This window comes from Primulina eburnea, chromosome 4 (genome assembly GCF_022965805.1).
Source record: "Primulina eburnea isolate SZY01 chromosome 4, ASM2296580v1, whole genome shotgun sequence".
Classification (NCBI taxonomy): Eukaryota; Viridiplantae; Streptophyta; class Magnoliopsida; order Lamiales; family Gesneriaceae; genus Primulina; species Primulina eburnea.
In genome coordinates this window covers 29,783,804-29,797,950 of record NC_133104.1, presented here as the reverse complement: position 1 = coordinate 29,797,950, position 14,147 = coordinate 29,783,804, and the positions used below count along the sequence as shown (strand labels likewise).

General features: G+C 35.9%; 1 protein-coding gene across 1 annotated transcript; it reads left to right on the top strand.

The window, feature by feature from the left end:
• Positions 1-685: 685 nt before the first annotated feature.
• LOC140830943 (ABC transporter G family member 3-like) lies at positions 686-12,196 on the top strand. The gene is given in 13 exon segments (XM_073194532.1): positions 686-857; positions 1,012-1,638; positions 1,743-1,822; positions 2,495-2,775; positions 3,412-3,583; positions 8,775-8,834; positions 8,837-8,890; positions 9,062-9,190; positions 9,707-9,898; positions 10,434-10,520; positions 10,986-11,258; positions 11,463-11,570; positions 11,844-12,196. Coding segments are annotated over 12 exon segments (2,178 nt in total). The 5' UTR covers positions 686-857; positions 1,012-1,154; the 3' UTR covers positions 12,102-12,196.
• The last annotated feature ends 1,951 nt before the right edge of the window (positions 12,197-14,147 follow it).

Genomic DNA, 14,147 nt, shown 5'->3' with positions numbered 1-14,147 from the left:
AATCTGCGTCAGGAACTATCTGTTGTGACTGCGTGATTAGGATGTGAGGAACAGTCTGTAAAACTCGATGGATATAATCCTACGACACTCCGGTCAAAGAGGTAAACTGTTTAATTTATTATACGGAAGCATGATAGGCCATTTATAGTAAAAAAATCGATCATATGAAAATTATATATAGGCTGGAAAACCTTGCGTACCTGCATGTCTTGAGACTATATACTTTTAAGAAATGACTTAATAAGTATAACAATGTCATGTATCATAAATATATTTTTGAAAAATTGAAAAGTTAAAATAAAGATTTGAGGAGACGAAGAGTAAATAGAAAATTAAGCGGCGATAAGGATTGATTGCTAAGTTGTCCATTTAACAAATTGAAGTTGGCCCACTTTTATTATTCTAAATAAATAAAAAGTTTCTATTAATCCTAAATATAATAATAACTATTGTTGATTTGATTAAGGGGGTAATTGGCTTAAATAATTGACTTAAATAACTTCGGTCAACTCATTTTTTAAAAAATTGACCTTCAAGTATATTTTCTAAAAAAAAAATAGTTAATCAAAGTCAAAAAATAAAATACCGCTTAGATTAATTAGCGTGTAATAGAAGGCTGTCCTTTTCCATTTTTGGTGCTGAGTGAAAAACTTTGTTCCACCATGGAGCAAGAGCAAGAGTTGGAGATGGTCTAAACCTCTCAGGGAGTCGTAGTCTCACTCCTCTGCAAAAACCCCAGCGCCAGATCCAGCTTTTGTTATTCTCATCTTTTTTCCCATCATCTTTCATCTCTGCCAGTTCTTCTCTGTAACTTTATTATCCTTTTCGAGGTTTATTGTTGATAAAAAGGATTTGAGGTATTCTTGCTTAGCTGATGCTAATTTCTAATGTTTTTGGTTTTTATTTGTGGGTTTATCTTATTTTCGAGCGAATTAGTGATAAACAAGATTTTGTTTCTTGGTAACTGTGTCCATTCTATGGATTTTCTTTGTCTGGTGGTTCTTTCTGCAGATTAAACTGGCCAGCCTTGGTTCCACGTCATATGATAAGTTGTGGAAATGTTATTGGGATAGAGTTGACACTCCAGGGAACTGAATGCCTACTTTCACTTGATTTGGGTAGTAAATAGCCAAGGAGCATAACAAAGAATTCACATGTCCAAGATGGAAGAAATACAGTCTCAATCAGATCATTATAGGTCTTCATCTTCTTCTGCCAGTAGTCCCGCGAGCAGGGTGCCGTCAAGCAATTTTTTCTATTTAAGAAAAACGGGTACAGTCAGGCAGCCTATTTCGTTCGAGGACTCTCCGGACTGGGACGATACGAATATCGAAGTTAAGGTGGAGGAAGGAGGAGCTGACTCCATAAATGCTGCCACGACTCCGGGATCCCCATCTCTCTCAAAGCTCAATAGTGGTTCATTGCCTTCTCCCCCATTGCCTGAAGGTGCAGTTATTACAAGAAAAGTTGGAGGGGCCTCTGTTGTGTGGAAGGATTTGACTGTCACTGTAAAGGGTAAAAGAAATTACTCAGACAAGGTTGTTAAGAGTTCCAATGGCTATGCATTGCCAGGCACAATGACTGTGATTATGGGTCCTGCCAAGTCGGGGAAATCAACGCTGCTTAGAGCTCTTGCAGGTTTTTCTTTTATTTTGTGCCCATTCTGACACGAGTAGACTTATTAGAAGAACATATGTGCTTGTCTCTTATGAATATTTTTTATTTTTCTTCTTGTGCTTTAGGGAGGTTGCCAGACATGGCCAGAACATATGGTGAGGTGTTTGTGAATGGTGTAAAATCACGATTGCAGTATGGAGCTTGTGTAAGTTTCATTTTTTGTACCACTTTCTTAAACTTCATGAATAATGCTCTGCGTTTGTATATCAGCATTCAGCAGTATTAATTGTGAATTTGGTTTGAAAAGCGACCATAATTTTTCTTCAGAAGCTCTTAGCATTTCTAAATATTCTCACAAAAATTATGATTGGTTGTCCATGAAGCATCTTCTGCATATAGTTCTCAAACAATGTTTACCCGGATAATCGGATTACTAGAATTAGAAGCTAAATGAAAACTTCATGATTGCTTATATTAGATGAAAATTGGCACGATCATTTTAGTTAGAGATCGAAGAGATGATTTAATAGTTCACTGGATAGGCCTTATCATATTCGATGTCATGATACATTGCGTTAATGTAATTCTTCGATTCATGAATTTGACATGGTAGTCACGAAATGCATTAATACTATGAACACATGCTATTGTATCTAATTCGAGCTAGAATTAACTGGTGCCAAAAGATGTTAAGAAAGTTTTGCCATTTGAATTTAAAGTTTTATGGGCAATGATGACTAATCGATGGAAAATAATCATGATAACGAAGCTGATGGCATTTAGCGTGAGCCATAGCTTCTATGCGACTGGATACAACATAATCTTTTAATTTTTTTTTAAAACTCCAGAGATTTGAGCATGTGCTACCATTATGCAGGGGTTTGTCGAAAGAGAAACCATACTCATTGGATCTTTGACCGTACGTGAGTACCTTTACTATTCGGCATTACTGCAGCTTTCAGGGTTCCAGAAAAGGGGATTGGTGGAAGATACTATCCTGGCCATGTCACTAGGGGATTATGCAAACAAACTTATCGGTGGCCACTGTTACACGAAGGGTCTTTGTAGTGGTGAGAGAAGACGCATCAGCATTGCCAGGGAACTCTTGATGAGGCCACATATCTTATTTGTTGACGAGCCTCTTTATCATCTTGACAGGTTTCTTTTTTTTTTTTTGGGTTAAATTTTACTTCAGAAGTTATTTATGTTTCTGTGAACTTGCTGCATAAGCATATAATCTTGTGCTAAAATGCATGGCCTGATAAAGTGGAGGAGAAATAAGTACCACACTTTTCTTTGATTATTCATCTAGCGATGTCGGTATTTATCATTAGATGAATTAGACCATTGTCCATGTGTCACCTTCCTCTTTTAGTATCTCTCAATGAAGTTTCAAGTGGATAAGCTACACCTATCTTGTGAGAAAGAGGCCAAAACCATGGTTTTTAAAAACTGATTTTTAGACATCGCTGCCTGTCAAACATTCTGGAGGTATATGTTGATATTAAGATTCGTTGGTGTGATCCATCTGATTGACGCTTTAGGTATCCTTGCAATTTTGCATGTAGTTTGGAAAATTGTCTCTAAAAGAGGGTTCTTTTATCAGTTAATCAATCTGAATTAATTCCCTTTCACAAGTTAAACAAACTATTCATTCATAGGATCGGGGGTGCAGTAACTTCTTCTAGGTTCAAATTCCTCACAAAATTTTCCAGCCACTGGTTTTCCTTCATTTCTTTCATCTCAAAATATATTCACTTCTTTTCAATACTGACAAAGTCGTTGTCATAGCAGTGTATCTGCACTACTGATGATGGTGAACCTGAAGAAGCTTGCAAGCACAGGGTGCACTATAATTTTCACCATTAACCAGAGCAGCACAGAAGTATTTGGCCTTTTCGATCGAATTTGTCTTCTTTCAAATGGAAACACGTTATTCTTTGGAGAAACATTGGCATGTTTGCAGGTGATGCATTTGAGAAATACGATTAGTCTTAACATGAATCTAAGAAATCAGTATTTGATTGCCATATTCATTCAAAATTTTCCCATGTCCTTGTAAAGAATGTTGTTAGCACGAAGGGATGCATTGATTGTGCATCACTTTTTTGAGAGATTGTAGTGAAGTTAACATCTCTTTAATTTTTTTTTTAAAAATCTCTTTGAAATTTTGTTATCTTGCAATATAGGTTACTTGTTCTTTATCATTGCATATTAAGAGAATAAATAATAAAACAAAGAACCCAAGAACACCAGGATTTTAATGCAGTTCGGTCAGAAGACCTATGTCTACAGGCCAACGCCCAAATATCAAATGAATCCACTAAACATAAAATGTTATGATCATACGACTTATTCAAACTAAAAGACTCTTTTCTAATGACGCCTCTATAACGAACACATTCAGTAGACTTCATTTGACGAGTATCACTCGTCTTCACGATTCGCCTCAATCGAACTCCTTTCGATACTACAAATTGTTCTTTCTCAAGAACATCACTTTTCATTTCCCGAGGAATAAATCACGACGTTTTGAATGTGTGCATCACTAGCAATCGAAACCTTCGAAATTAGAATGATACAAGTAGGGATGTCATCACCTTCATGAATAGTTGTCGCAACAAGGAATGAAGAATTTAGCTTTTCTTCTTCAAAAGTCGTGCACTTCACATCATATATAAGAATTAGCAATCCTCTATCTACACGAAATATCATCAGAAAATTTAAACAAATCTTGATTGCATCTTATCATTGTTTAGTCAATAGTTTGAAAGATTACCAATATGAACCTAGATACCATTCCAATATAAATTCCTCACCAATTAGTAGAGATATACATCGTTATAAGCCTTATAAATTCAAAAGATATATCAAGGTGAGGCATATCACATCATAAAAAACCAACCGAAATATCAAAAGCTTAAACCAACAATATAAAAAATTTAAAACCAATCAAGCTATCACGTTAAACTAAATATACAGAGCCCAAAAAATATCATAACAAGACAATAAAAATGGTCACTCACCTTTTTGGCTTGTATTGAACACAAGTACCACCAAGAATACTTACTCCCCCTTTGCGTTGAAACAGACAAAGAAACAACCATCAACTAGCAGTGTCGGAGCGAACAAAAGCATTGAGAGTATCACGAAGTTCTGCTTGTTGCTTGACAATAGCATCTTGTTGATACAAAATCTTCTCAAGCATGCCAATAATGTGAACGGTCGAAGCTTTTAAAAGCCGAATTTCAGTCACCAAATCAGAGTGAGCATCATTGAGGAAGCAGTGGCATGAACCTCTTCATTAACAGGAGCCTTAGCATTCAGATCCGGAATCTTGCCCTGAATATCAACCACTCGATTGCCTTTGAGAAATCTGTGCTGCACAATCTGAAGCGATAGAGAAAACACAATGTCATAATCAATTTTGGACGTATGCTTTGTTGGAAACCAATTCCACAAGCCAACTCGAGTTAACATGATATATTTTGAAGTCAAATGTGAGCAGGATATGCGCATGCCAAGTGGCCAAACAGTAGCACGACTAGTCAGCTTTGTTGCTGCCTCATCTATGTGAGTTCATCATCAGAAGGTGGGGAGTCGAGAGTATCGTCAGAATCATCGAATTTGATCCCAAAAATAATCATTGATCAGATCAGCATTGAAATTAAAAGCATGTCCCCTAAGATACACTTTATGAAACTGTGGAGACCCTTGAACAGAAATCTTTGGTGACAAGTTTGCATAGAACTAATAAACAACAGCTACCACAAAGAGCTTTGATTTAGCAACAGTCTCCGTCATTCACTTTTTGCAACAACTTGACAATTAGTATTATTAGAAAAGCATATCCCATAATTTTCCGTTCCATTTATGTAACGAATGATTCATTTCACAGCTTTCAGATGAGTCTCCTTCGGGTTTGCTCGATACCTCAAATACCTACATAAAAACATATGCTAGGCCTACTAGCAGTGAGATAGAGTAAACTCTCAATCATGCTTCTAAACAATTTAGAATCAACCAAAACCCTATCCTCATCTGTGGTTAACTTCTCATTTGATCTTGTTGGGCTGCAATAATTGTCCATGCTTGTTAAGACGAGCGAAACGTGGTGCATGAACTGTTGTATGGTTTAAAAGATTTGAGTTGTACCATTACCACTAGCTATAACTTGGGGTAAAGCAGCAAACGCTCGGTCCTACAATTGGTATCACAACCAAGGTCATGTTTTTAATTCTCATTGATTGCAAGAAGTGCAATTATTGGGATGAAGATTGTTAGGGTGCAATAATTGTCCCTGTTTGTTAGATCAATCGAAACATGGCGCTTGGGTTGCTGTACTGTTTAAAATATTTGAGTTGCATAATTATCACTAGCAAGCAGCAAGCGCTCGGGTCTACATACCCCATTGGAGTTCTCATGTGCTTTGCACTTTCAAGACCAAACCTCTTTACTAAGTTATTTTCATAGAAAATCCTATCCTTGCCTTGTTTCGCGTGCAATCCTAGAAAATAATTAACTCATCAACAATGCTCATTTCAAACTCCTTCATTTGACTTACAAATTCATCAACTTTATCCTGCAAGGTAGAACCAAACACGATGTGATCAGACTTGAGGCATTTAATTAACAAAGTTTTGTATGCTTCCCCTCGTTTGTAGCCTTTTTCAGTCAGAAAATGAGTCATTTTTTCATACAAAGCTTTTGATGCTTGTTTCAGATCATACTGTGCTTTCTTGAGTTTGAACTCATAGTTAGGGTAGTGAGGATCTTTCTTGAGTTTGAACTCATAGTTAGGATAATGAAGATCTTCAAAACGTTTTGGTTGCTCAACATATGCTTCTTCATTCAAGATTCCATTTAAGAATATGCATTTTTTACATTCATTTGAAACAATTTGAAATTTAGTGAACATGCAATGACCAAAAGCAATCTAATTGATTCAAGTCTGGCAACATGGGAAAATATTTCTTCGAAGTCCACTCTCTCAATCCGAGAATAACCTTGAGCAACAAGTCGTGTCTTGTTCCTAACAACAGTTCCAATTCATCAGATGTATTCTTAAATATTCATTTAGTTCCAACCACATATGTTTCTTTGGGCCTTGGCACTAGAATCAAAACATTGTTACTCACATTTTGTTCCAACTCTTCATGCATTGCATACATCCATGCTTTATCCAATAAGGCTTCTTTGATGTTCTTAGGTTCAATATGAGATATAGAACATATATACCTGGCCATGTTGTCATACCTTTGTCTCGAGAAGTCCTTAGTGTATATATCTTCATATAAATCTCCAGTTATATCTTCATATAAATCTCCAATTATTGCTGTGGATGGATGATTCTTGGTGATTCTGGTGGCGATCTTTTTTCAGAGGCGGTAGTGTGATTATGATCCGTTTCTTCAGGTTCATTTACATTCTGTGAAGTGTTTGTCTCACTATTTGTTGCGACAGGCTATGCAACATCTTCTTATGCGATCAGTTTTTCTCGACTCTTTAGTGGTTCCGTTGTGAGGCTATGTACTTTTTTTTTTTTGATGGTTGCCACTTTTACATTAAAAAGGCTCGGAAGAAGATACCGATTAATACAAATCAAGCGATGGAGTTGATGACTGAAATTTGGAGAATGAAGATGGCAATGATTTTTATATTTAATATTTCATCTATAACATTTTCAAAGACTTTTGATCTTATTTTTATTTTCTTGAGTTTGTTTTTTGCGCTTTTGTTCCGTGAAGCGTACGCTCTTCACAATTTATCGCTTTTTTACACCTCTAGCTTTTGGTAACTATGTTCACATGTAGATATGACCTTGAAATGGTTTACTTACATCCACTCCTGTGAATGTGGCATTTATCGTTTTTGCATTCGCATTTGCCTAACGTTCTTCCTCATTGCTCTATTTATCTTCAGTTTTAGGAGAAGTTTCTTTTCCATCCTTAATCTTTATCCATTGGAGGTGTCCACCCTGTCACAATTGATTGCCAGGCCTTTTCGTCAATTGATTTAATGAATGATCTCATCTTAGTCTTCCAGTACCGGTAGGTAGTGCTGTCCAGAAGTGAGGGCTTGGTGATAAACCACATTCTCGTCCAAAATCCATGTTTGTAAAAAAATAATAGAGTTATTAACACACAAAATAAGAATCTCACTTCAAAACAAAGTAGTGAACCTCTCTGATGCCAATTGAAGTTGTGTCATCTTGCAGTATATGTTATTTTTTACCGTTACTTATTAAGATAATAAATAATAAAATAAAGAACACAAGAATATTAGGATTTTAACGTAGTTCGGTCAAAATGCCCATCTACGGAGCCACGCTCAGATATCAAGTGAATCCATTAAATATAAAATGTTATGACATCCGAATTAAAAGTCTCCCTCTTTTCCAACGACGCCTCTATGACGAACACATTTAGTAGATTTCATTTTGCTAGCATCACTCATATTCACGATCTGCCTTAGTCGAGCTACCTTCGATACTGCGAATGTTCCCTCTCGAGAACGTCACCTTCCTCTCCCGATGAATGAATCACGACGCTTTGAATGTGTTTGCACCACTAGCAATTAAAATCCTCAAAATCAGAATGATATATCTGGAGTTGTTATCACCTTGATTGTAACAGTTGTCGAGATACAGAATGAACAATTTAGCTTTTCTTCTCCAAAAGTCGTGTACTTCAATTCATACTTTTACATCATAATATAGACACTAGCAAGTCTCTATCTGCACGAAATCTCATCAGAAAATTTAAACATCTTGATTGCATATTATCATCATTATTTAATCAAAAATTGAAAGATTACCTTACGAACTTAGACACCTTTCCAATTTAAATCCCTTAACCAATCCGTATAGATATACATCATGATAACTCTTGTTAATTAAGAAGATATGGACGAAGGATACATAAAGTGAGACATATCACATCGTCAAAAACCAACCAAAAGATAACTTCAAAAGCTGAAACCAACAATATCATAAATTAAAAACTAATCAAACCATCATGTCAAACTAAATATGCAGTCCAAAAAATATCAAAAAAGCCGATAAAAAGGACACTCAACACTAAGCTAGTTCTCGAGTGATTTCATCTGTTTTTAGTTTACATTTTTGAAATTAACTTGTTTTTACTTTATTTTTGTAGCATTTCTCAAATGCTGGTTTTCCTTGTCCGATCATGCAAAGTCCTTCTGATCATTTTCTGAGAGAGCAATAAACACAGATTTTGACAGAATTATTGCAATGTGCAGAAACTGGCAGGTCTGCTCCAAAAACTGAACAATTTTAACATATAGCTTGATAAACTCTCATGAAACTGTATGAATATTTGTAGTCAAGGCTAAGGTTATGAAATGTCCAACTTCTGTAACTTTCTGCATAATAGTAAAATCCAGTGTATTCTAAGGCTCATACTCATTGTAATATTTACAGGATGACCATGGGGAACTTTCAGCAGTTAATATGGACACTGCCGTAGCAATACGCACTCTTGAATCAACGTACAAATCATCCGCTGATGCTGCTGCTGTCGAAACTATGATTTCGAAGCTTACTGAGAAGGTCTAGTGACTCTAGTCTGCTTAAATTTTACCTTTGACATTCTGTGTTGTGCTTCATGCTTTTTTTTTGTTATGATGTATTTCTGTACCTTTTTAGTTGTATTGCTGTCACTTAACCAGCAAAGGGAAGCGATTATGTATTCATAATACATAATCGCGTTTGATATTTCCCTCGCTGCCATCTACAGAAAATCTGAATGAGGAACATGTGAAACTTTTAGCAGTAACACAACCATCAGTTTTCTGTTTTATGTTCCCCCTTCTATAAAATTTGTCTAATTTAAATTTCTATCTCACAGTCGATGAATGGGACAATTAGAAAACATAAAGTATGACCAGATCTTTCACTATCTGTGATGTAGATGACTTGTATTTAATATATTCAAGTTTGCTAAACACTGGCAGGTTTCATTTTTATGCTACCACGTCTGGCACCATCTAATTTAATGGTCACTTAGGAGCAAAATGATCTTATCATCAATTGTTGAATCTTTTAACATGTTTTTTTGATTAACAGGAAGGCCCAACTCTCAAAAGCAAAGTCAAGGCTGGTATTGTCACAAAAATTGCAGTTTTGACTTGGCGTTCTCTATTGATTATGTTGAGGGAATGGAAATATTATTGGCTTCGGCTTATTCTTTGCATGTTCCTGGTGTTATGTATTGGTACTTTATTTTCTGGGCTGGGACATTCTTTATCATCAATTGCGGTGAGTTTCTTTCTTTTTTAATTGAGTGCTGTACAATGAGATAAATTACCACCTGACTTTTTAAACCTTCTAAAGTGGAATATCCGAGAAGCTTCTACTTCGAAATTCGGAACAGGATTCACAATAGCTTTCACACGACCAATTCTCAGAGCCTTCTTTCTGCTTGTAATAACAGTGTTTGTGTAAAATTTAAAGTTTCTGTCAAATGCCTGGAATAACCGAGGAGATTATGGACATATGGTTCAAGAAGGACAAATCGCTGAAACTACTCATCCTTCATGCCCAAGAATCAAAAGCTGTCATTAATAAATTCAAATATCAGTATTAAATTTCACTATAATATTATACATCACCTGTAAATAGAGTGAAAAATATGTAAATTAACTTTTTAAAATAATTAAACTTTTTGTTAATTTTTTCGCTGCTCTCCTTTTCATATAAGTCAATTTATCTCCTTTTCTGTATACCTAATAAATTTCCCATTTAATAACTGATTACACATATAACCTTTTTCTTTGCTTCTCTTATACTGCAGACAAGAGTTGGTGCAGTATTTGCATTGGTATCTTTTGCTTCACTTCTAAGTATAGCTGGTGTTCCTGCGCATATAAAAGAAATCGAGGTAATGAGATTGTGCATTTTGCTCCTGTAAACTTTTGGTTGCAGGCTTTTATAATTTTGCAATGTTCTTTCTCGGAGACGACTGCGCACAATTACCGGTGTCCATGGAAACAGAGTGAAATTATGGCTGAATTTGATGAGTGGTGTGTCTTGGTGATAGGAAATAGATAAACTTGTAACACCCTAGTTGTATACACCTGAAATATTTATAAGACATATAAGAACTGTACGGAGCCATATATTATTATATAGTTGATTTTGTTTTAATAATGCAATCAAGGCTACGGAGAGGCCCCATATACAACTATGGGTGCTAATAATTGGTTTTCAATAGAGGTCACATGGAAAATTATAATTGAGAAATGATGGTAAAGCAATGATAGAATTTTTGTTATAAACTTCTGACACACCCTTGCTTCTCCGTGTAATTTTGTAACAGCCCAGTCAAACACTTTTTCGTGTGCAGGTATACGCCAGTGAAGAAGCAAACCAGCATTCAGGGACATTATGCTTTTTAATTGGGCAATTTTTCTCTAGTATCCCGTTCTTGTTTCTCATATCCATCTCATCGAGTCTGATCTTCTATTTCCTAGTCGGACTGCGAGACGAGTTCAACTTGTTGATGTACTTCATTTTTAATTTCTTCACGTGTCTTTTAGTAAATGAAGGACTTGTGCTTCTCGTTACTTGCCTCTGTCAAAATGTATTCTCGAGTATTCTAATACTTGTACCGATGCATGTAAGTTCCATCCTCTGCTCAGTGAATTGACATTATCTTTACACCTTGAATAAAATGGTTTTCCACATTTATCAGTGGAATGCCTGCAATGATTTTACGGATGTTCCAGTTCTGTCAGCAGTTATCTTGTTTATTGCCCTTCTCTAAATTTTTTCTCCATGTGTACCTGTGATAAATTCAATGAATAATTTTCTTTTCTTTCAGGTGGTAATGATGTTGTCTGCCGGGTATTTTAGAATTCGTGGTGCTTTACCGAAACCACTTTGGCTGTATCCAGTATCTTACGTTACTTTCCACACTTACTCCATCCAGGCAAGTCCATTTAATGTTTCAACGGTTGGTTGCATCTACCTTTTCTGAAGTTTGTTTACAATTAGCTTAAAAACATTATTTAACATGGCTTTTTAAAATAATTTTTGATATCCAAGCGGAAATAGCTTTATATTTTTTATGGCATAGTTCAAAATAGTTAAAAAAAATAGAGTTTCTTCAGTTTTAGATATCTTTATTTGCACCTTAGTACGTGTTTAGGAGAATTCCACCTTTGCTTATTGAGACATTTGCGTATGTCCACTTTTGCTTCAGGGGATGTTGGAAAACGAGTATCTTGGGACTTCGTATGCTGTTGGGCAGGTGAGGACTCTATCAGGCTACCAGACTCTTCGAAACATATACGATATATCTTCTAACAGCAACGCCAAGTGGGGAAATCTGTTAGTACTGTTTCTAATGGCTGCCGCTTATCGTGTTATTCTCTTTGTTTTGTTGAAAATTTGTGTTATAAAGAAACCGTCTCTACGGTGTTTGTTCCGGTGTGATCGAAGGAGAAACAATCCAAGATAAGTGAGAGAACATCTGTGTGTTTTCGTATGATTTCGAGTTATGCCGAGGGTATAAAATTGAGGATATGATAAGATGTTTCTTGAGTTGAAGGTGCATCTTTCCGAGGAGTTGGCTGGAGATTTCTGTGTATGGATGTGCATGCATTTGTATGTGTTCAAAACGAGAATCTTTTTTCAAAAACCAAAACGACTTTTCTGCTAATGGTTTTGAAACCGAAATAACAAATATTTCATTCCGTCATTTTCTCTCTGTAATATAACAAATCATTTATATAAGCATTCATTAAATAAGGGTAAAAAGAGAAATTTGTTTAATACAATTGGTGTTGAAAGTAATTATTGTGTATATCTTATAAGTGTTGTCTAGGATATTTTAACATCATGTGACATGCATTGGGATAATATAACACAAATAATTAAAATAACATAGATATTTATGCAGAAATGAATTCATTTGTGCCATGTCTCATGTTTGTTTTACAATCGCATGATTGAAACAAGTCTCATAGTATAGTATAAATCAAAACCAGTTTACATCATAAATTTCATAGACATAGTATTGTTTTTACAAGCGAATAACTTGAAACGATAGAAATAGTGCAGAAGCGTTTTACAACTTTACTAAAACGTAAAATCGAATTAAATGTCTGTGTGGGTCCCTCACCAGCTCCAAAACTTGTCCGACTTTTCGTCTTTGATTTGTTCTTCGGTTTTATTTGGGGAGCGTAAGAGTAAGAATATGAGTGATGTGTCGTTCGAGCGCATACATAACAAATATAATTGAGATTTTGAAAAAACATGGCATGCATAATATGATTCATATCATCAACATATTTTGACCTAGGCACTAAGATTCCTCAGTGAATGATATGTGTCGTTTTTACGTGTTTTATTGCATTGGTTTAGTTGTGTTTGCACTGTGCATGCATGTATTTCTTTTACTTTTTGTTCATTTTCGAGTAATCATTTGCATTTTAGCATGTCTCACTTGTATGTGATGAAATTGCAGGAAAAATGGTCGGAAAAACCAAGAATGAAGCAAAGTGTAAAGTGTTGAAGACAAGGAACTTTGGACAGAAAGTTCGGCGCTCGAGCGGTAGATTTCTACCGCCCGGGCGCCACATTTGACTAGCAAAGAGAAGAAGACAGAAAGTTTGGCGCTCGGGCAGTACATTTCTACCGCCCGGGCGCGAGAAGGTGCATCCGAAGACAGAAAGGTCGGGGCTCGAGCGGTAGTTTTCTACCGCCCGAGCGCGAATGCTGCATGTGCCAAGGAGAATTACAGAAAGTGTGGCGCTCGAGCGGTACTTTTCTACCGCCCGAGCGCCGCCTATTTTTGGAAATTATCGTGCGCGATTCTCTATCTTATTTTGGAGGTGTGGTTGATATGGTAAGGCTATTGCACGTTTTTGGGGGATTATTCAGACGGATTTGCAGGAGCACAAGGAGTTTTTGGAGAGCCTTTGCACTTGGATTGAAGATTCGACGGCTTCCGGGCATTGTTCTTCGCAGATTTCGTCACGTCTCGTATTTCTAGTTTATTTTCCGTTGTTTAAATATTGTTTTATTATTTTCATTATGAATTCTAGTAGCTAATTTTAATATTTGTTAGGATTAAAGGGGATCCTACCCCAAACTTTTAGTTGATTAATTTATATTTTGAGTTGTGCTTTATTCTTGATTTTACTACGATTTTTATTGTGTCGTTTGAGCGTAGCTAACTTTTACGACAATTTTATATCACGAGTGAGTTCGAGAGAATAACTAGTGATAGGATCGAGTAGTATAATCTGCGGATCTACAATTTGCATAGACATATGAAATTGGATACGTGCCGATAGTCATAGTCCTTAGGGTCGAAAACTAGGGGATTTCATCAATCGAAATTCGGTTCATTCTTGATAAATAATTAAAGACATTTAATTACTTCATTGAGTGAATTAGTTTGGCATAGCTCGAGAGAGTGTGTTCAATTGAATAGGAAATCCTGTCGGAAGCGTAGAACACAATCGAACGAATTAATTAATTAATAAGGGGTAGGTGAACC